Here is a 23,715-nt window from a genome sequence, read left to right as displayed (position 1 = left end):
TGATATGAACATTAGGAAAATTCTCTTATCTCTCAGTAGACTGTTCGTTTGGTTATTTTATTATCAGTATGGTAGAATGGTGGACATGGAGCTCTTAGCAGAAATGGCTGAACTTTTTGAAGCTCTTCATTTGGTTGGATGGAGGTTGGTATAATGGTTAAGTTATTTACCTTACAGACACATGGTACAAGGGGGTTCCTATTGGAACATCGAAAATGCAATTGTTCGAATCACTAAAGGTTGACCTTTAATGATTGAACAATAAAATTTTCGAATGCTCCGAAAATGTTATTAAAAAAAAAAAAAGTAAAGTAAAGGGTGTAGGCAGGGGGGAGTAAGCCCCCTGCACCCCCCACTACTTAAATATAACAACTCCGGGATCACTCTACAGCATAGGAAAGGGAATTCTTCCCTTTCCTGCATTTAACTCCGTTAAAGTGCGATCTCGGAGTTGGTATATTCATGTGTTTAAGTAGGGGGGGCATGGGGGCTGCAGGAGGGCTTGCCCCCCCTGCTCACAGCAGTTTCTTTTCTTTTTTTTTTTTTTTATATTACATTTTCGAAGTTTTAGTACTACGATCATATGGTGTCGACCATATGGTATTCGTAGTACTGAAACTTCAGTAATGTAATATGTAACCGGTACAAGGTCTGATTCTCACTGTTGAAAGGGAGATTGGCTAAGCTTAAAATGGCTTACAAGGGCAGCTAGTTTATTGCTTACCTATGAACGATCTATGGTCATGACTGAATTTGTTAGTGGAGAAATGGCAGTGTATCACATGTTAGAAGCAGACACAATAGAGACATCACTGAAAAGGAATGGTAAGACATTGTGTAGTAATGAGACTTTGTCAACTACTGGAAGCCAGTTGCAGTTTGAGCGTACTGCAGTGGTGTTCACGTGGTAGGCTTAGGTGGATGACTTGTAAAATTTTCTGTTTATGGAAATAAATGCATGTATCACTAGCTAGCTAGATGAACACCTCTGAAACTACAGTCTTTTCTTCTCTACACAATATGGTTTTAGGTCCGGTCACGAAAAAACACAGCTTTTTGAGTACATTTGTGAAGAATTTGATAGATTTGGCAAAACTGTCTTACTAGGCTCATGTAAAGTATTACAGATGAGATTACACAATTTACTACTACTAAGCCTTGAACGACAATGATTTCTACCTCAGTTTTTCTTTGATTTTTCTAGGTATCCTCGTAGTAGATCTGAGGCAGTAAAACTGAATGGATTAGTCTCTTAATCCCTCCTGTGGACAGTGGACTTCCCAACGTTTAGTACTTGGCCCTCTCCACTTCAGTTTCTGTGTGAGAAATGTGATTCAGTATGTAGGTCCTGGCAGACTCATCCAGATGTGGATGAATCTACCATAGCATTCTGTGGTACTTCAACTGATATCATTAGCCCTCCACACCAAACCCTTTACTCCCTCCATTCATGGCTAATATATACAGGCCCTCTCTTGGATACCTCCAAAATCCAAGCCAGTGCCCTTTCCTGATCAACAACATGCAAAAGCCATATGCAGTCATTTTCATCACTGAGTGCCCCATTTGATAATGCCTATCCTTCTGTTTTTAAACCTGTTTGCAGTCATTTTCATCTTCTGAGTGCTCCTTCTGATAATGCTTCACCCTCTGTTTTTGTACTCGGTTCAAAACCAATAGAAAAGGCTGCATCAGCAAAGTTAACCATTGTGAAGCAGCTCAGATCTCATCTACGTGTATAGAAGATGGATGCTAAAACAAACCTAACATTTGGAAAGATATCTTCAACTCTCCAGCTGTGTGGTATAGAATGGTGAAACCCAGACTGCAACCCAGGCGTCTGAGGTTTGATTACCAGCCCCAGCACTATGGGAGACTAATGGTGTGAGGTAGAGAGAAATGAAGGGGCATAGTCTGCTCCCATTGCTAAGGGGGAAGGGGGAGATGCACATGCTCAGGGACATATATGAGACCAGGCACAGTTTCTCTGATGGACACTGGAGAAGCTACCTGTGATGCTTGAAGGTAGTTGTCAAACTTTGTTCTGCAGGTTTATGTTCCTTTTGGAAGTGAGGAACATAGCAGCACCTGTGCCATTTGCATGCCCACCTACATATTGCTAGCCTAGCATGCAGGGTAGGTTGTAAACGTAACGAGCAAAATGCTGATGGCTGACTTGATGACGGTTCTCACAAATGACCACTGTCCACAAGGTACAGAGGGGTTTAGTTGGATAATGGAAATCCTGATGGTGGCCAAGCAGCAAACTGGGAAAAAAATCTATCTTCAACAACAGAACTAAACTTACCACTGCTGGGACCAGTCTTCTTCAAGCTCTTATGTACATGACCCACTTTCTGAAATTTTTGACATCTCCTGGCCTTAACAAGTAAGAGCATATGTACAGTACAATAACCATATATGTTACTGGACACAGCAGTCATCCTTATTGCTTAACACCTCATTACCTTAGCTGTCTCAAATGCATTTACTATCGAACCTCCATTCAGTTTTGTCATTTTCAAAAAACACTGTACAATCCAAGCTGCATGTCTTTATTTGACTTTATTAACTGGTGTACCTAGGACCATTAGGGAGTGTACTGTCCATCTTTCTAATGTTCTGAAATTTTCCAACAAGCAAAGACTCAAAATTTCAGTTTTGTGTTGCGAAAACTCTGTACTCACTCCCACTTAAAATTAAGAATACACCTAATAGCCAAGAGTTTAAGGCTGTGCTAACTGACCCATATCAATAACAAATGAGTATGGAACTGTGATGTCACATAATCAGTGACATTTAATGTTCCCTTCCTCTCACTGTCTAGTACTAATGTTTATTTATGATAATAGCACATTTTCACTGTTTTAAATTTCTGTGCCTCTTAATCTAGTTTTAACTGCATTGCCTGTAACCTTGATCATTTGTTTCATATCTTTGTCTAATTTATTGCATTTAAGCATGTTAAAATATGTATTCTGAACTTCTCATCTGTACCTGCATGTAATCTGCACCTATGTTGCTTGTTTGTATTGTTACATTATTTATGTACAATTTGGAAAAGTTTTGCCTGCAGCTGTACTGAAAAATTGAACTTTCTAAATGAGCTTTTTATGCTAACAAATGTATTTACATTATTACAGGTCAGAAATGTTTATGTATTAACCTTTCTTTTCTAACTGGCATGAATCCCCTTTCTCATTTAACAGTCTTCTGTCTGTAATAACTTTGATCTTTCTTTTGTCCACACCTGATTGCATATAGTCATTGTGAACAGCAATGAATGCACGTGCTACAGACATTAGCATTTACTGGTGCTATGGATCGTGCACGGTGTGCACACAGCAGTGCTGTTGCCTTTCTTCTGTTGTGAGTTGTGCACAGTATATTTCCAGAGGTAGCAGTATCAGTACTACAACAGGCTGAACTGGAGCTGGCTTTCCTGTAGTCTCTCCTCATGCTACAGACATTAGCAGTTGCTGGTTCTATGGATCATGCACGGTGTGCGCACAGCAGTGCTGTTGCCTTTCTTCTGTTGTGAGTTGTGCACAGTATATTTCCAGAGGTAGCAGTATCAGTACTACAACAGGCTGAACTGGAGCTGGCTTCCCTGTAGTCTCTCCTCATGCTACAGACATTAGCAGTTGCTGGTTCTATGGATCATGCACGGTGTGCACACAGCAGTGCTGTTGCCTTTCTTCTGTTGTGAGTTGTGCACAGTATATTTCCAGAAGTAACAGTATCAGTACTACAACAGGCTGAACTGGAACTGGCTTCCCTGTAGTCTCCTTTCCTGTAGGCAGACTGCAGTGTCTGCCTAGTAAAGGCTTTGGTTCTTGATGCTGTGATTCATAAATGCCCTCTTGTCTCACTTTGGGTACTAGTTGTGTTTGACTGGGAGGGCAGTTCAAGTGTATGGAAAATGTGAGCCTGTCTTAACCAGTGTTTGCTGTGCAGGGAGAAGAGAATACTGAGGAGTTCTGAGAGTGCAGTTAGTCGAGTATTTCACCATGCAACGACTGTCACATGACTGAAAAGAGAATACTGAGGAGTTCTGAGAGTGCAGTTAGTCTAGTGTTTCACCACGCAACGACTGTCACATGACTGAAAAGAGAATACTGAGGAGTTCTGAGAGTGCAGTTAGTCTAGTGTTTCACCACGCAACGACTGTCACATGACTGAAAAGAGAATACTGAGGAGTTCTGAGAGTGCAGTTAGTCTAGTGTTCCACCATGCAACGACTGTCACATGACTGAAAAGAGAATACTGAGGAGTTCTGAGAGTGCAGTTAGTCTAGTGTTTCACCATGCAACGACTGTCACATGACTGAAAAGAGAATACTGAGGAGTTCTGAGAGTGCAGTTAGTCTAGTGTTTCACCATGCAACGACTGTCACATGACTGAAAAGAGAATACTGAGGAGTTCTGAGAGTGCAGTTAGTCTAGTGTTTCACCACGCAACGACTGTCACATGACTGAAAAGAGAATACTGAGGAGTTCTGAGAGTGCAGTTAGTCTAGTGTTTCACCATGCAATGACTGTCACATGACTGAAAAGAGAATACTGAGGAGTTCTGAGAGTGCAGTTAGTCGAGTGTTTCACCATGCAACGACTGTCACATGACTGAAAAGAGAATACTGAGGAGTTCTGAGAGTGCAGTTAGTCTAGTGTTTCACCATGCAACGACTGTCACATGACTGAAAAGAGACTACTGAGGAGTTCTGAGAGTGCAGTTAGTCTAGTGTTTCACCACGCAACGACTGTCACATGACTGAAAAGAGAATACTGAAGAGTTCTGAGAGTGCAGTTAGTCTAGTGTTTCACCATGCAACGACTGTCACATGACTGTTGTTGTGATCCAGTGACTCCCTGCCCTCTAAGTAATCCCTGTTTTGTACTTGTTTTGCCAGATTCTTCTGCTTGTTCCTCATAATCTTTCAGCGCTGTTCCCTTCTGATGTAGTTACATATTACTGTGAACAGATGTGTCTAACTGTGTTCACAGAGTCTTCTTCAACCAGATCTGGTGTACTTCATGCAGAAATGTGTCATTGGCTCCCAGAATTTGGGGTACTGCTGATGTCTAAAATAACTGTCCCCAACATTATATAGCGAGGAAGCCATTCCCCAGATTACCACAGATCTTGTTTGCCAGTTGATCCAGTAGAACATGGAATTGAAGGACTCTGACTTTTCTTGTAATTCATAGGTTCATAGTTCTATAATAGGCTAATGACCAATAGGGCCTTTATAAGCCTACCCGTGCAGTCCAACCCAGTTGTGCCCCTATGTATTATGGGCATTTATTAGGATGGGGTATGTTAGTTAAGAAGTTTCTAGAAGTTATGTAGTGTGTGTTAGTTTTTGTATTACTCTTTGCCTCTGTCAGAGACATGGAGGATAGGCCCAGGGTGCCTTTCTGATCTTCCATCCATTGGTCATAGTTGAGCTTAAATAGAGTTAGGGATGGACTCTGCTTCACATGGATGGGGAGCCTGTTCCTGAGCATCGGGATCCTCTGGGAAGCATATTTGTTTCACTAACATGCATCATTTATGTCATAAACAAAAGTTAAATCATTGGATCTAGTGGTTCTGATGTTGTTTGTTTTGTGGATGTACAAAATGTCCATCAGAGCTGGATGATGAGGATGCTTTGTATGCCAGGCATAGGTCCTCTTAGTAACCCGTAAGAGAGAGAGTATAAACATAAGGTTTTAAGGTGATCCATATAGGACAGTGTGTTTATACTCTGGATTCTCCTCGTAAGGAATCTTTGTGGGCATTTCCAACTTTTGCATGTGTCTGGTCAGGCACATGCCAAAGGGGGCATTATACTCAATGTTGGGTCTGATAAGGGCCGAGTAAAGTGGCTATGTGACTTTCTTGCACCTGGATGCCATGTCCATACTTATATTTCATACTACCTTGGCCACATGTTGGTCAAAGGCAAGATTACTGTCTTCATATGTTCCCAGTTCCCTGGCCACTGGGTCAACTCTTAGGGGTGTCTTATCAATGGAGAAATTAGCCTGGGTAGCAGCTTTCTCAAAAGGCACCATAATGTATTTCTTGTCATTACGTTTTAGTGTGCGAATTTGGCACATTCGTTTCTCTGTGTTAGATCATCTTGTAAGATGTTTGTGTCATGGGGGGAATCTGTGATAGCTCTCATTTTGCAGTCATCTGAGAACTTGGTCAGCCATAGGCCCTTGACATTACCCTTTACCTCAGAGAAGTAGATGCTAAATAGGAACAGTCCCAGCACAGAGCCCTGAGATACCCCACTGGTGACCAGTATCTTATTGGAGATGGTATCACCAATCCTGACTTCCTGAGTCCTGTCAGTGAGCCAGCTGGCAATCCAGCGAGTTCTATAGCAGTTATGCCCAGTTTGGCGAGTTTGTCAACTTTACCAAAGTGGGGTATTGTATTGAATGCCTTAGCCAGGTCCAGGTAGGTGGTATGCACCATTTTCCCCTCATCCATTGCTTTGATATCCTTCTGAAAGAAGTCCACCAGGTATAGCAGGCATGATCTACCTTTGACAAAGCCAAACTCTGTATGGTTTAATGTCTGAAGATTGTCTGTGTCTTTGCTGATCATTTCCAGGATAGTTTGTTCTGTGGTTTTGCATTTCTGACTAGTTAGCCTAATAGGTCTTTAGTTTCTGGGGTTAGTTGATGATCCCTTATGAAACAGGATAACCACTGCAGTCCTCCATTCTCATGGTGCAAAACCTATTTTGAAGCTATAGTTGAACAGTGACTCACAAGGTCCTGATAGGTCATGTTTCCAGCTATTTAGGAGGCGTCCTAGAATATTGTTGGGCCCAATTCAGGCTGTGTTTTTGGCCTTAGCAAGCACTGCCAGGACCTGCTCCCTGTCACCATTGGCCACCAGTTCAGCACACTGATGTATGCTGACTTTGAAGTTTAGGACATAGCTATAGGAGGCTTTATCATTGTCCTTAGCCTGCAAAGCTATCTTGACCTCTTAATTGGCCTTGTTGGACTTCCTGATTATTTTAATTAGAGAGCTTTTATCATTATGGGAGTTGCTCTTCCTGATTTTAGTCATGACTTTTTTCCTTTTGTTGCATCCCCTATTAAGGTTAGGATTCCACCAGTGCAATTTGTTTTCAGAGTTTGTTTTGGGCTTTTTTCTAGTAGAAACAGCAGGCTGTATGCAGCCATTTACATGGATGAACATGTAACAATTCTACATAGGCTTTTGTGAACTCTGGGTTGAGAGGGGCATTGAATTTTGATTAACTGTCACTTAATAGAGTGTAGGTTGCTTTGGAATAGTTTCTAACTGTTACAGGGTTTGCTGGGGTTACAGAGGTGATCTTTATTTCAAAGAAGACTGCTTTTTGATCTGACCTCACCAGTGAAGCTGTGACACTGGGGAGATGCAGCACTCTCCCATATTTGTGAGTACCAGGTCCAGTATGTTTGAACTTTTGGTGGCTGTATACACTATCGGGTCAAGGGCATTTATGTTAAAGTCCAAGAGTCATTGTGCCTGCAAGTATGAGTCAGTGTAGGTTTCCCAGTCTACCTTTGGTAGTTAGTCTCCCAGGAATAAGGTGTTTGGATTAATGGTGGGTGTCTACAGTCAGTCTAGATATGAGCTATGGGAGTTTAGGGACATAAAGGGTGATCTGAAGCTTGCTAGGATATGGTATGGGACTTTGTCTGTGGTGATTTGCATGTGGATAAATTCCAGGGCATCATCCTGTTTAACCAACGTAAAGTTATGCTTGTTGCTAATATAGACTGAAACACTTCCACCTTTTGTCCCTGTCTGTGCAGCTGATGGTCTTAATGTGTAGAAAACACTGAAGCCTTGCACTGCTGGAGTACTTTCTGTGGATTTGACCCCTGTATCGGTAGTGGCACAGATGTGTATATTCTTCAGAATGAGGAGAACTTGTAGTGTGTGTAATTTCTTCTTTAGGCTTCCATCTAACAGTTGCACCTTTAAGTTTCTTTGGGATTTATTTACTATGTTGGTTGGTTTGTCAATTTGGCATTGCCCTGAAAAAGCTCTGAGGGGTTAGATAAAGTTTAGCCAAATATTCAGAAGACTAGGGAAGAATGCAGACCATCATTTGCAAAGGAACATGGTCTGTTAACCATGTCCTCCAAATATTGTATCTCCTTGAAAAGGCACCAAAATCTAAGCCAATTGTCGAAGTTGGTCATCTTTTGTTTATACTGTGGCTTCATCCTTGGTGAAGGTAGAATGCTGCTCAATGCAAGGCACGCATTCAGACAGGTCAACAATGTCTTTCTTTATATTGTCTAGGGAAGTACATGTCTGGCCATTAACTCCCACATGGACTATGAGAGAATCATACTGGTGCCTGTGATTTGAATGCTTGTATAACTTGGTGGATCCTGGATCCAGGTAAGCAATTAACGGTTATATTCACCTTGTTCAGTCTGGAGAGTAGGGCATCTCTTTGTTGTATACTGGAATCCTCTGTGACAAGAGTCCTGGATAATGTGTTGGCTGGCTCTATATGGACTTTGCTGTTAGGGCAGTAATGGATGTAGGAGTATGTGTGGTGTTTGGTGTTGATTTTGCTGAGTGCCTTAGAGATTGCTTATGGTAGGCATTACTGTTTCTAGGCTTAGGAGGTCTTTGAGGTTTGGGAAGACTGCTTTTTATTTCCTCATCTTAGGTTGGTCCATGTGTGTGATGTAGTGTGTGTGTTCTTGTTTTTTGTATGCAAGGTTTTTGCTTCCAGTGAAACTGTGTATGTACATCTCTCATGTACTGTGTGTACAGCAGAGTGTATGTACTGTAACTTTAAGAAGCATAGCAAGGACTGAACGTGCACATATAAGAAGCAGGCATGTGCTGTACTCCGTGCCATTTTGAGAGTGCAGCCAGAGAATGAGCATGCATGATTGTAATAGCTAGTTTGTATATAAGTTAGTCAATAACCTTTTATCATGATGTGTTTGTACATAATAAAGCTGCTTGAACAGAACCCATGAAAACTAGTCTATTGTTTCCTGACTGGACGAGTAACATGGTGTCAGAAGTAGGATTCCACAGATTGATATTCAGAGCCACAAAGTGCAGAGATGACAGAAAAGTAAACTAAGAGAAACAAGCAAGAAAAAGATCCAGAAAAGAACCTAACGTAATGAAAACTTGCTCAAACAGCTTATTTTATAAAAAAGATAAAATGGAGCATTACAAGGGCACAAACCACATTATGAAACAAGTAGGAGGCACCAAAGGTTTATTAATTAAGCAAAATGTTTGATTGATATTTCATGAAATGGTTATCAGCAAAGCAAAACGAGTGTGTTTGAGGCAAAACAGGCATGTTTGAGTAAAACGAGCACAAGAAAAATAATATGGGCATAAAAAGAGATTAAACATGTAAAACAAATGTAATAAGGGCAAAAAGGGCACATTAAGCATAAATAAAGCAAGGCAACTGCATTTATTTTGGCAAGGTGCTGTGTTTTGGCATAACTACGAGTTTGTATTGTATCAAGGGCATAACTTACGTTATTCGAAGTATCTCAAAGTGTGTAAAAGTGCTTACATTACAGTGTGTGCTTATTTCTTTGCATGTGTTCTGAAGAGTTTATATGTGTGCAAAGTGCAACTATTTCGTGAAGTACATTCAAAGTATTGCCATTTCAAAAAGTTTCTTGTGCTGGGTGTGTCTGTTGGCAGAATGCTGCCATTACAGGTTGTTTCTTGCATTGTAAAGAATTATCTAGCAAGGCATTGCCATTTCAGGGAAATTTCAGTGTGCTGTCTACTCTTTATTTGTAAAGTGCAATTACTTCAAAATGTTTCTGACTCTGAGCTTCTTCTGCCCAGTTCATTCACACCGTGCAGTTATTTGAAATGTTTATTATACTAATAAGAGGTGATTTCTTGCAGTACAGCAATTTCAACTCTTGCCCAGTTCATTCACACTGTGCAGTTATTTGAAATGTTTCCTAAAATGATGATCAATTACTTTAGCAGTACAGCAATTTCAAGAGTATTACAATGCCAGAGAGATTTATTTGGCAAAGTTCAGTTATTCAAAGACTTGTTGTGCTATTGCGCAACGTTACAAATTCTGGCATAAATTTCTGGCATGTGTGTGTGTGTGTGTTCGTGCATATTTGCAACACCCATCACTGGTATGTGTTAGGCAGATGGATTTCAAAAGCCCATACAACTTGTATTTGATCAGAATATTGCAGATAATTGAATATTTGAGCAAGAGTATGGTATTTTTATATAAGCAGGTTATTCAGACAAAGATGCACGCACCAGGGCATTTATTTTGCTAAACCTTGGTGGGTCAGAGGCCATTGAAACAGAGCATTCATTTCTGTATGCACCAGCAGTATATGAGGGAAAAGGTGAAAATAGTCATATCATTGTACAAGCTGAATCAAGGGAAGACCCCAAGTGTTTGAAGCAAAAATTCAGGGAAATTGTAACCCCCCCCAAACAAATATTACATTAGAAAGGCATTTGTTTTACACAAGAGATCAGAAACCAGAGGAAACGTTTGCAACTTATATTACTGACCTGAGAAACAAAGCTAAAATGTGTTGGTTTGGTGACTTAAAAGATGAGTTAATAAAAGACAGGTTTGTGTGTGGTATTAATATTGCTGCTGTGAGAAAGATTTTGCTTGTGACAGTGATTTAATATTGAGTAAAGCCATAGAGATTTGTCAAATCCATGAAATTACAGAAAAACACACAAATATGCTTTCAAGTGACAAGAGCATGGTTTCTGCAGGTTCCAGAACAAATGTAGATAGCATGCAGCACGCGGAAAACAGAAGTAGGCATAAGCACATGGCAGCCACAGCCCCTGCTGACTCACTAGGGAAACCACGTAGTTTTCCAGCAAGTTCTAAGAAAGGAGCATGCTCAGTGCAGTACAAATGTGAATCAGCAAAACCCAAGTCCAGCTTTATTGTTAACTATTGCAGTTGTTTTGCCAGTCATGAGTCTAAAATAGAGAAATGCTTAGCATTTCGTCAGCAGTGTCACAAGTGTAAAACATGGAACCATTTTCAAAAATTTTGCAAATCAAGTAAACCCCACACAGTTGTAAAGAAGCATCATTCAAAAAAGCAAACTGAGCAAGTAAACTGCAATTCTACTTTCTATGTAAATGGTGTATCAGTAATTGGTGAAAGAGTTGATGCAGTGAATTTGTTGTCAAAGAGCAAAGTGTTTTGTACTATACAGATCAATCGTAAATCCACTGAGCTTAAAGTAGACACTGGTTCAAAGTGTAATGTTATATCAGCAGACACATTTGCTAAAGTGAGAATCAATGAGCAATTCAGTGAGGCCGGTAGTGCAAAACCTGTTGCTTATGGAGGTGAAGAAATTCAAACCATAAGCTCAGTAATGCTTTCACGTTATTTGGCTAAGAAATGTTACAGCTTGTTATTTTATGTAGTTCAAAGACCTGTGCAGTCATTATTGGGTCTCAGAGATGCTTTGAGAATGAATCTACTTTCTTTTACCAAAGACGTTCAACATATCAGTGCATATCGTAGTTCCATTTTTTCTGAAGGCCATTTTCTCAAAGTGTGCTGATGTTTTTGATGACAAGTTGGGCAAACTTCCATGAAGTTAGTCCCAGAGGTCACTCCTGTAGTCAGACCAGCAAGAAAAGTTCCGATAGCTATGCAGGGTAAAGTCAAAGCCCAGTTGGATAAAATGGTACAACAAGGTATAATTTGTCCAGTTACAGAACAAGCTGAACAGGTGTCATCCATAGTGGCAGCTCACAAAAAAGGCTCAGATGAAATCAGAATATGTATTGACCCAAGAGATCTGAACAAAGCATTGAAAAGACCACATCATTTAATGTGTACAGTGGAAGATGTCACAGCTGTGATACCGAATGCCACTGTTTTTTCTCTCTTGGATGGAAAATGTTCATTTTGGCAAGTGAAGCTTGATCGCAAATCCTCATTACTGACTACTTTCAGTATCCCGTTTGGCAGATTCCTAAGAATGCCATTTGGAATAAATTCTGTAAGTGAAGTCTTCCAGTGTGCAATGGAGCAAATTTTTTCAGGTTACCCTTGTGCCATAATAGTAGATGATTTATTGGTTAGAGGCAATGGTGAAGCAGAGCATGACAGAAACCTAAAGAGAGTTCTAGACAGAGCACGTGAAGTGAACTTAAAGATCAATCCTCTGAAGTGTAAATTCAGACTAGCAGAAGTTACATATGTAGATAATTTGTTTGCCACACACATCACATAGTCTCACTAAATCTACACCACCAAAATCCACACATAGTAACACAAAAACATTTGCGGAGGCTCTCAATAATCTGTCTAAGCAACAGAGACCTCCAAAGCAGAAACGCAAGCAACCTCCATCCCACAACACAACCCAAATGACACATAGCCCACAGACTCAGTGTGCCATTCAACCACAGCGAATAAGGCAAAACAATGTACCCAACACACTAGTCATAGGTGACTCTATAGTCAGGCACACTGATATCCCACTCACCAGGCTAAACAAGGAGAAGGTTACTGTCAGCTGCCTTTCGGGTGCCAGGATCTGCCACATAACCCACGCACTTAGGTCACTCCACAGCAAGTACAAATATGACTCTGTCATTGTCCATGTTGGTGTGAATGACCTGAGACATACCTCCCTGGACTACATGAAAAGAGACATGGAAGAGCTCTCCGATCTTGTAGCCCAGGCAGGTATGATCGTAGCCCTGAGTAGCATTCTGCCATAGCCCAGAATGATACCACAGTACAAGGACAAAATGATTGACTTCAACAATTGGCTAAGCTTCTGGTGTCATTCTAAGGGGATCCAGTATCTGTCTGCTTGCGATGACATGGTAGATAGACCATGATGCTTTGCCACAGATGCCCTGCACCTGTCGCCCTTGGGATTACGGATACTGGCTAAGGCTCTTGCTGCCCCTATCGTGCCTTTTTTAGGCAGGGTTCAAATAACAAATTCACCACCATAACAGGAACAGGCAAGCAAAAACTGAGGGTAATGCTACTCAATGCTAGAAGTCTAAATCTCAAAATGCGCTCACTCGAGGCACTCCTTAAAATGGAGAACATCGATATCTGTGCAGTGACTGAGACCTGGTTCAAGGCTCCAGAGAGCACCCCTGCACTACCAGGCTATAACTCATACCACACTTTTCGGCCATGTAACCTGGACCGAAACAGCAAAGGCGGTGGTTTGTCCATATTCATTAAGGATATCCACACCTCCAGGCTAGTTGCTCAGCATAATGCATCTGAGGTTATCGAGGTGCAACTAACTGTGGGCAAAACTGCAGTCCAAATTGTAGCTTGCTACAGATCCTCCACCATGCCCCAGGATTCCCACTCCTCTTTGCTTGATGTACTGGAAAATAGGGTTCAACCAAACACCCTAATAATGGGCGACTTCAACTACCCCACCATTAACTGGGAAAACTACTCGTGTACCAACTCCTTAGCTCAACGCTTTCTGGAATTTATAAACTCCAATGCCCTAGATCAATTTATCCACACCCCCACCAGGGGCAACAATATCCTAGACCTAGTCATTACCAACATGAGTGACCGGTGTTCCACACCTGAATCAACTCCTCGTTGGTCCGATCCGACCATAAGCTTATCACCCTTTATATCCACATCTCGCCCCCCCCCCATTAATGAAACCACAGTAAATAAAATTCTCAAAAGCCAACTTCATGCTTCTTAAGACAGAAGTGGTGAACTTCATGACACCCATGCAGATGGACAATACAGTTACAGCTGCTGAATCCTACACAAATGCACTGTATAAGCACTTACACGAGTGCATGGATCGTGCTATCCCAAACAGAACCAAGACGCTATCCTCCAAAAAAAAGAAATTGTTGCAAAAGAGAGTAAAATCCCATGAGTGGAGGAGCTCCCTGGTCAGCCTCAGTAAGAAGCTGAGATCCCTTATAAGATCCTCCAAAGCTAGCTACGAAAACAAAATCGCCACTAAATCCAAGGACAACCACAAATCATTCTATAGCTATGTCAAGAATCTAGATGGCAACACCCAGATCTGCTCTGAGTTACAGCACAAAGGCACGAAAATTACAGAACCAACTGATATTGCCAACATCCTGGCAGATAGGTTCAGTGCTAACTTTACCCTCCCCCTCATCCCCTAAAGGGCCCATATCTATACCGGAAGAATGCAGAGTCTCTGTAATTACAACTAAGCAGGTAAAAGGTGCACTGTCTAAAGCCAAAAATACAGCATCCATGGGACCGGACAACATCCCAGGCTGCGTTTTACACGAACTTCAGAATGAACTGACTCCCCACTTAAGCACCATGTTCAATAATAGCCTCACATCAGGCTTTGTGCCCACTGATCCCAGGAACTATCGACCTATTAGCCTGACGAGCCTGGTCTGCAAGGCCATGGAACGTATCACCATGGAACTCGTAAACAAAGACATTGGTAACCTCCAAACTCTGGATCCCACCCAATTCAGGTTTGTGAAAGGCAGATCATGCTTCCTGAACTTGATAGACTTCTTTGAAGCAGTCACCAAAGCCGTGGATGAGGGTTAGGTGGTTCACACAGCCTATCTTGACCTCGCCAAGGCTTTCGGCACCATCCCCCATTCTGGAATTATAGCTAAGCTCACTAAACTAGGTATAAATCCCTACTTCACAAGATGGGTTGCCAAATGGCTCACTGACAGAACCCACACTGTAAAAGTTGCAGACTCCAAATCTGACCTCAAAGCAATGACAAGTGGAGTACCACAGGGTTCCGTCCTGGGACCTCTCCTGTTTGGTATCTACTTCTCTGAAGTACAGGCTAACACAGAAGGCCTCTGGCTAACGAAGTTCGCAGATGACTGCAAACTAGAAGCCATAGTCAAGTCCCCGAATGATGTGGACATCCTACAGGAGGGCCTCACTGAGACAGATGACTGGTGTCAAAGCCATGGCCTCAAGTTCAGTGCCAAAATGTGCAGTGTCATCCCCTTTGGTAAAATCTCTGTATCCATGAACTACCACATAGGCAGCAATCTACTTAACACCGAATGCGTGATAAGAGACCTTGGGACCCAGGTGGACAGTAGTCTCTCCTTTGATAGTCACATCGCCACAGTAGTCAGGAAGTCCTTCTACATGGCACACCTCATCATAAAAGGGTTCTCATCCAGGAAAAAAGAGGTCATTGTTCCCCTCTACTCGTCACTCATTAGACCCATTATAGAGTATAACGCCCCTTTTGGAATGTACCTCACAAGACATCTGCAACAGCTGGAAAGGCCACAGAAGTACCTCACAAAGAGGATTATTGGCCTCAAACAAATGCCCTACACTGACCGCCTCAAAAAACTCCAGCTTTACTCCGTAGCATATCGCCTACTCCGAGGTGATCTCTGCCTAACATATAAAGCTATGTCAAACCCAGAGCTGTTGGACATGATACACCTAAAGAAATCCCAATCCCTCCAAGCTGCACGCTCTAGGGACCTAAACCTTGTCACCACAATAAACAGGACATGCTGGAGGGATAGTTTCCTGTCCCAGAGACTTCCTATACTCTGGAACAAGCTACCCATCTATGTCAAGCAAAGTTCTTCATTAGCACTCTTCAAGAAAAATCTTGATGAGTGAATGGGAAATAGGAAATACACCCTAGGGATCACTACTGTCTCTCTACTGGACAGTGGCAGAGGAAAATAACTTTCTTGGGTGGCGTAAGCTATGGAACCTTGCTGGCTAGGCTTATGTAGGCTCTTGGGCCTATAGCCTAGTACCTACGTATGAACCGATACTGGCTTGAGACCAGACTCGACCAAGCAAGCAGCTACTCTTGAGATGTCAGCACCAGATAATAATCAAGCTTTACAGCATTTCCTAGGCATGGTCAACTATTTAGGCAAGTTTATACCAGACTTCAGTGAGTTGACAGCACCTTTAAGAGAGCTGATGCACAAAAATGTCACATGGTCGTGGTTGGAACAGCACCAGAAGGCATATGAAGACCTTAAGCAGAAAATTGCCACCCCACCTACATTAAGTTGCTATGATGTCAATAAACCAGTCACTCTTTCCTATAATACTTCAACATTTGGTCTTGGAACAGTTATTCTTCAAGAAGGCAGACCAGTAGCCTGTGCATCTAGAACACTTGCCCAAACTGAAATACAGTATCTTCAAATTGAGAAAGAATTTTTGGCAGTAGCATTTGCATGTTCAAACTTTCATTGTATCTATGTTCAAGCTATTCAAATTGAAACTGATCACCAACCTCTGTTACTATTCTAAAGAAGCCTGTGCATTCAGCCAGGTGAGATTACAAAGAATGATGCTCAAATTGCAAAAAAAAACTTCAAAATGGTCTATACAAAAGGAAAACTTCTTTATCTGGCTGGTACCTTATCCAGATCACCCAGAAATACAACGAAACAGCTTGACGCAGAGAATTTTGACTTTGACATGATGGCAGTGTGTAATTTCTCTACCACTAGACTTGATGAGCTGAGAAATCATACAAAGACTGATCCAATTTTGGAAAAGCTCAACAACTACATTAATGTTGGATAGCCGTCAAAGCAATTTAGTGTACCATCTGAAGTGCAAACCTATTTTCCTTACAGAGATGAGATGTTGATGGAAAATGATATTTTCAAAGATCCTAAAATAGTTGTTCCTGCTTCCTTACAACATGAATACATCCAGATTTTGCATCATAGTCACCCAGGTTCCACATCTGCTAAGAGAACGGCGAGAGAACAAGTATTTTGGGCTTCATTACTGAAAGAAATTGATAAAGTATTTTCTTCTTGTTCTGTATGCAGTAGTACTAAACCACATTTGCAGAGAGAACCACTTCAGCTAAGTCATTTTCCTGAACTACCTTGGTCAACAGTAGCCACTTATATATTTGAATGGAACAGTCAACACTACTTAGCATTGGTAGACTCTTATTCAAACTGGTTTTAGATGGATCAACTACCTAATCTGACATCCACTACTGTTATTACTTAGTTGAAACATCATTTCTCAGTCCTTGATAGTCCACACAAAGTTATTTCTGACAATGGTACTCAGTTTACTAGTCAGTTAATTCAGAAATTTGCAAGAGAATGGGACCTTGTACATGTTACTAGCAGTCCTGAATATCCACAGTCAAATGGACTAGCTGAAAGTGCAGTACAGAGTGCAAAGCAGTTACTTGAAAGGTTAAAGCATGAGAATACTGAGGTCTTTTAATTTACTTAATCTCCGAAACATACCTCGTGACGATATACTTGGCTCACCTGCTCAAAGACTTCTGTCCAGGCAAGCCAGAATAATGCTACCTGTTAGTTCCAATTTATTGAGGCCTAAAGCTAAGGACAACAGAACCATCAAAGCCCAATTATTCAAGAAGTGCTCTATCCAGAAGTGCAGTTATGATAAATTGAGCAGATTTCTTCATCCATTGAAAGGAGGAGAGACAGTGAGGATACAAACAGCGAAAAGTTTCGACTGGATTGGTCAAGGTATATGTACTAAGCTGAGATCCTACTTCGTAGAATCTGAGGGTGTGGAGTACAGGAGAAATCGTAGACATCTTCCTGTACTAGAATCGTTATCGCAGCATTGCTCCAGTGATACAGACTTCAGATCTCGGAGAAAGGCAGACATTGTTCCAGTCCCAGAAAGTTTCTTAACCTCTACTTCCATTCCTGAGGATGTTCTAGATATTTCCAAGGTTGAACATTCAGCAGAGACAGTTCCAGTTGCTAAATCTAATTCTCAGTTTTATGCCACATGGTTTGGTCATATTTCCAGACCTAGTGTGAAATACACAGTGACATGGACATAACTGTATATATGTACCTAGTTCTGTATAATTGCATGACAAAGAGCTATTTGTATTATTTGCATGCCAAGTGAGATTCATAGCATTGCATGATCTGTTTCTCAAAGAGGGAGGATGTAGAGCAAGAGTGTATGTGCTGTATCTTTAAGAAGCATATCAAGGACTGAACATGCACATATAAGTAGCAGGCATGTGCTACACCCAGTGCCATTTTGAGAGTGCAGCCAGAGAGTGACCATGTCTGAATGCAATAGCTAGTTTGTGTATGTTACCCAAGTTAAAGTCAAATAAGCTTTTATCATGATGTGTTTGTACATAATAAAGCTGCTTGAACAGAACCCACGAAGACTTGTCTATTGTTTCCTGACTAGAAGAGCGACACTGTGTTTGTTTTTTTCAGGATTAAATGGTTGTCTGTGAACAAATGAAACTGTATGATCCCTAACGTCAAGCTTAATTAATTTTTTAACTATGCATGGTATTGAATGCGTTTATGTGTAATTGTTCTACATAATGTGATCTTTAATGTCAACTATTAGTTGTATCTAAGTTGTATAATGCATCTTGGAGCTTTTCTCCCCAGGCCTCCACTGAAAATGGGTCAATTCAGCCCAGTGGACTTCCCCAGTAATCAAACTGCAAATAAATAAATAAAATAAACATGAGACAATTGTTACATTGTCTCAGGATGCCCATATTTACCAAGCTGGTTATGGAGACATTTGGAAATTGCATTCCCATGTTTTCTGGACCTGTATTTGGATGGGCTGTACTCTAGGTCATTGACTGGGTTATGCAGAGGTCTCCTTGGGTGGTCTCTGGGGTTTGGCACTATACTAGTTTACATTCTGCTGTTTAATGTGCAGCCTAGCTGGTCTAAGCTGGTCTCCCCACAATGGCTGTGTTTTAGCCACACTAAGTTACAGGTTTCAGTTCTAAGAGAAGTGTTATTGATAAAATTTACTTTCTGGGCATTTGTCTCTACAGGGCACTGCTAGTTTCTAGATGTAAGAAAGATTGTTTTTGAATATAATGCTACAACTTGACAAGGCAATTTCAAGTGTGATTTAAAGGCAACATCAACAAGTAATGCAAAAAAAATAAATAAATAAAGCACTCTAAACAGTTAACTGAAGTGCAAAGCATTAAAATAAATATGTCATCTGTCAAGGATGTAGCAGTGTTAACTCAACCCCCCCCCCCCCCAAGTGTGGCGATGGTGCCAAGCAGGAGACAATTTGTTGTAAAGAAGGTTTACTCAGGTGCAATATTGGTTTGCTGGGAAGGCACTTAGTATTATGGATATACGGAAACAATGGGTTGGAAAGTACTTAAATAGGTTATACAGACAAAAGCAATGAAAGAGAGGAAGGGAGAGATTTTGGAAGTCAGATTACCATAAGGGGCAGAAGCCAGAAACACAGCCTTTCAAACCACAGAAAGTGGGAGGGTTGGGGAAAATTCAAACTGGAGCTCAATTCCTGTGCATAGAATTTCAGAAACTTTTAGCTGAATGCATCATGGGGGCAGACTCAAAGAACAGGGACAAAAACACTAGCAATGTAAACAGAAATGCATTTTAATGCAACTTTAGTTAGGTATTTATAGCTATAAAAAGTTCTGGAGCAAAATGCACAATACTGCCACTACTGCAAACCTACTATAGACTGAGGCAGCAGTGCATACAGAAATTTACCAGTAATGCTGTAATAAATGACTACATGAGGTTCAAATCTGGCAGTAGATCCCAGTTCTACCACAACTGTAAAAGAAGCAACAAGATTGCCCAGACTGGGTTCAAAAAAACAAAAAAGGTACCTTTTACATGTAATGCTACTTGTGGAAATAGAAGTGCAGTGTCATGTATAAACAATGCTAAAATCTTGCAGTAATACACAATCTTCTACATATGAAGCTAGAAGACTAAGAACCCAGAACAAACTAAAAAAAATACAAATGCATAAATGGACAAAAAGCAAAGAAGTACAAAAAAGTATTAAAACACAGGGCACTAAAAGTGCAACTTAAAATATTTAAGCAGAATTTAAATAAAAGGCTTTTTTCTTCCCTTTAGATGAAAAGCTTGTATCTCACACCTCTCAGAGTTTTGAACAAAACATAAGTGAATTTCATGGCTTTACTTAAAGTTGTTTTTGACTTCATTTGTGTCTTAGCCGCATTGTACTGTTTTCCTCCCTTTAAAAAAGTTTTATAAAAAGAAAAATGTCTTTCTTTCACTAAAAGCAAAATAACTGGCGAAAAAAACAAACATAAAAGCCCCTCTGCACATCCCATTGCTCCCACACTCCCTGTCGTATCAACTCTGAGTTCACACAACATCATAGAAAGGGCAAATACCTATGCCCCTCTACTCTGCAATGTCCCATAAGTTCAAATAACATGGTGTGGCGTTATGAAAATCAAACTAGTAAGCACAAGGAAATAACTACTAGGGAAAGAGTCCAAAAAGGATTCAAACAAAAACGTTCCACACAATGTTTATTTAGCATCATCCCAAAACCCAGGACCCTTTCCGTAAGTGTGATCTCCCATAAAGTCATGCTAGCAGGAGTAATCAAAGGAGCATTTGGTCACTTCTGCCAGCAGGATAAACATTCAGTATTATGAATGTTTAATAAAAAAAAAAAAAAATATATATATATATATATATATATATAGAGAGAGAGAGAGAGATGTAAATATGTGTACTATGTAATATATTTGTCAACTGTGAAAAACGAGGTGGAAATAAGTTATGGTGCTGCTGTATGTGTATGACTGTGATTTCTGTTAACAGAGTGCTTGTTCTTTGGCTAAACATCTCAGCGCTGTACTTCTTTTGCAGAATCTGGTTGATGTCTTCTCAAAGGTTCTAGAAGAGAATTTGAAAAAGAAGGGACAAGAAGAGAGCCCACTTTTGCGCCTTCAGTGCCTCAGGTGCAAGGAAGAGATTACAGTTCCCAGAGGAAAAGGTGGCAATAACCTGCTTCTGACAGGACATGAGGAAAAGGAGCAGTCAGATGTCAGCAGTAAGTAAAACAGTATTTGTGTAGGAGAGACTTCTATTAGCCTTGTAAGCAATAAACAAACAGCAGCACAAAAGTCATGACCCCCCTCCTCTGACTATCTTAAAGCATAGTCACTGGTAGGGCTGAAAGCAATGGGCCTTAGATTTTTTGGCTAGCAGATATAATCAAGTCCTGCACTTAGGATGAATGCACTTATCATTTGGAAATAAAAATGGCTTTCCTTTTTATAGGAAGAACTTCTTCCATGTATGGTCTTTTGGATTTATAATTGAGCTTTGGCACTAGTATTTCTGAATTTGTAAGCCTTTTGTTTTAAGGTTAAGAAATACTTGGGAATCCCAAAGTTGTGCCATTAACTTTTTTTCGTGTTGGAATTACTTGAGCTGTTTTCTGACTTGGAGATTTGATACTTCAGGTTCAGATCTAGATGTTAGATGCACCTTGTTGACTTGATCCTGAGACATCAACATTTTTGATGGGAAAAAGACAGTACAACTGATAAAAAATCAGCTGATCATATACTGGATTTTTTCAATGCAAGATCATGGCACAATGGAAATCTGGGAATTTTCCCTTACTCAATTGTATTGCTATCTTGAAGTTGGTATATATGAAAACCCAAAAGCACTAGTGATGTTGACAAAAGAATACTGCCTTCTAACGGCACTTAAATGTTATAGGATGTAAAAAAAAGAATAATTATTAAAATCAATGAAAATTTGTTTAATGTAACACGCAAAACATTCAGTTTAGTGCTTTTGTCTGTATAAACAAGAATATCTTTAGAGCTAAATTACAGATTCAGTACATCATTTAAATAGGCTGTCTCTTCATTATGTGGCATTATATCAGACAGGTAGATGACTTCCATGATGTAAAGTGATTAATATAAGTTTAAACCTGAAAATTTAAGAAAACTATGTATAATTTAACACATAATTCATATTAAAAGCAATGTGCAAAGTGAACTTAAATCCCCATTGTTAAAAACATCCTCAAACCTCATACTAGTATTTTTGGCCTGTGATTTCAATGTACTAGTGAAATTTAAAGTTTCATTAATACCTGGAGGTATTGTTGTGTTGAGTCTCATTGCTAAAAAAATTCAAAGTATTCTAATCTTGGCTTCCAGTCTTCTCCCATTAAAGGAATATCTACTGAACTTGAAACATACAAACCCAACTCATCTCAGAGAATACTTCACCAATGTATTCAGCTCATCCTTTTAGTATAGTAATTCTGTGGATAAATACACTTTCCCAAAGTCAATTCCATTTTACCACTGTAAAATGCTTTGCAGGTTTGGCAGCATGCAATATAAACAATTCTTGCAGTATTGCAAGAAAATGTATCTCTTCTTAAATTTGTACATTTTAAGAATAGTTTTCCTTATGCAAATGAATGCCAGGGCACTGAGTACAATGTCCATGTTTAGTAGTAATCTTTTGCGAGTACCTTTTTCCCATTCACTCTACCAAAATTTCTTTCCAAAATGTTCTCGGTGTTGGACCAGTTTTTATAAACAGTAGGTTTACAGCCCATAACTTTAAATGGGAGTCCAGAATTAATTATTACCTAGTGTTTTCAAATGATCTCTCACAGCAGTGTGTGTTGAAAAATTAATAACAAATGAGGCTTTGTCTGTATTGCTACCTTATATACACATACATGTATATATAAATATAAACATATGTGTTCATATGCATGTGTTTATGCATGTGTGTACATTTATTTTATTATTTTTATGGATATATGTCCATTTTCAGTAAAGGCCTGGAGAGAGAAGCTCCAAGAAAGAAACAAGAAAACAACAAATAACAACAACAGTCATATATACAATACATATTACAGGTTAACACAGAATTTTCAGAGATGGCATAAATCATAACAGTACAAAATGCAGGTACAATACATGATAAAAAAAGAAGGCAGGTTATTTTATAGTTTGTGTCTTTTGGCTTTTCCCGGTTAGGGGTCGCCACAGCGGAACTCCGGTCCGCTAATGATTGGCAGTAGATTTTTACGTACTGGCTTGCTGGGCCTAACGCACAACCTTCAACGAAGGAACACCCATTCAAGCATGTCGCTACACAGAAGACGCTCTGAGAATCGAACGGGCAACGTCTAACTGTGAGGCGACAATGCTACCGCAGCACCACTACTGCAGTTAGGTTATTGTATAGTAATATTAATAATAAGTGTCCACAGAGGGTGGTAGTTAATAAGGAAGGTAGAACAGTTAATGAGAAGTATGGGGTAGGCAGAGCCAAGTTTGAAGAGATAGATGACTAGTCAGGTTTAGTACAGGGGCATAACCAGTGTGTTCTGAGGAAAGGTTTCAGTCTGTTTTTGAAGAGTGATAAAGAGGCAAGTGAGGAAAGGTCACTGGGGAGAAGATTCCAGGATTTTCCAACAGTATTAGAGAAGAGAGAATCCCCAGCCCTGTTGTTAGGTTTAGAGGTGTGTACAAGAAGTTTATGGGATGAATGTAAGGACTTCAGATTTTTATAGGGGGTGATGAGGGTAGATAGAATAGGAGTATTGGAAGGTTTATAAACAGTCTTATGGGCAGTGGTTAGTTGAAGGTATTTAAGCACGTTTTGTAGTTCAAGCCATCCTAGCTGCTTTATATTAATGCAATGGTGGGTTCTAAATGGGTTGCCTGTAGCAAATCTGGCAATGTTATTGTAGGACATTTCCAATTTGTTGAGGTTATTCTTAGATAAATTAGTAAAAATGAGTGAGGCATAGATGAGTGTAGAGATTAGGTGAGTGTGAGCAATAGTTGTTTTAGCTGTAGGTGAAAGGAAGGGTTTAATCCTATAGAG

The 23,715-nt window shown here is 40.2% G+C and overlaps 1 protein-coding gene across 4 annotated transcripts in view; it reads left to right on the top strand.

Moving 5' to 3' along the window:
- Nucleotides 1-23,715, top strand: part of LOC122793047 (serine/threonine kinase 11 interacting protein) — a 1,659,807-nt gene that overhangs the window by 840,373 nt on the left and 795,719 nt on the right. For all 4 annotated transcript variants that reach the window (XM_044060719.1, XM_044060720.1, XM_044060718.1 and 1 more), the window contains exon 17: nucleotides 20,704-20,887. In XM_044060719.1, the coding sequence (XP_043916654.1) occupies nucleotides 20,704-20,887 (184 nt within the window). The remainder of the gene's footprint in view (nucleotides 1-20,703; nucleotides 20,888-23,715) is intronic.

Source organism: Protopterus annectens, chromosome 2.part0, assembly GCF_019279795.1.
Source record: "Protopterus annectens isolate FY-2018-M chromosome 2.part0, PAN1.0, whole genome shotgun sequence".
NCBI lineage: Eukaryota > Metazoa > Chordata > Ceratodontiformes > Protopteridae > Protopterus > Protopterus annectens.
This window is presented reverse-complemented; position numbering and strand designations above follow the sequence as displayed.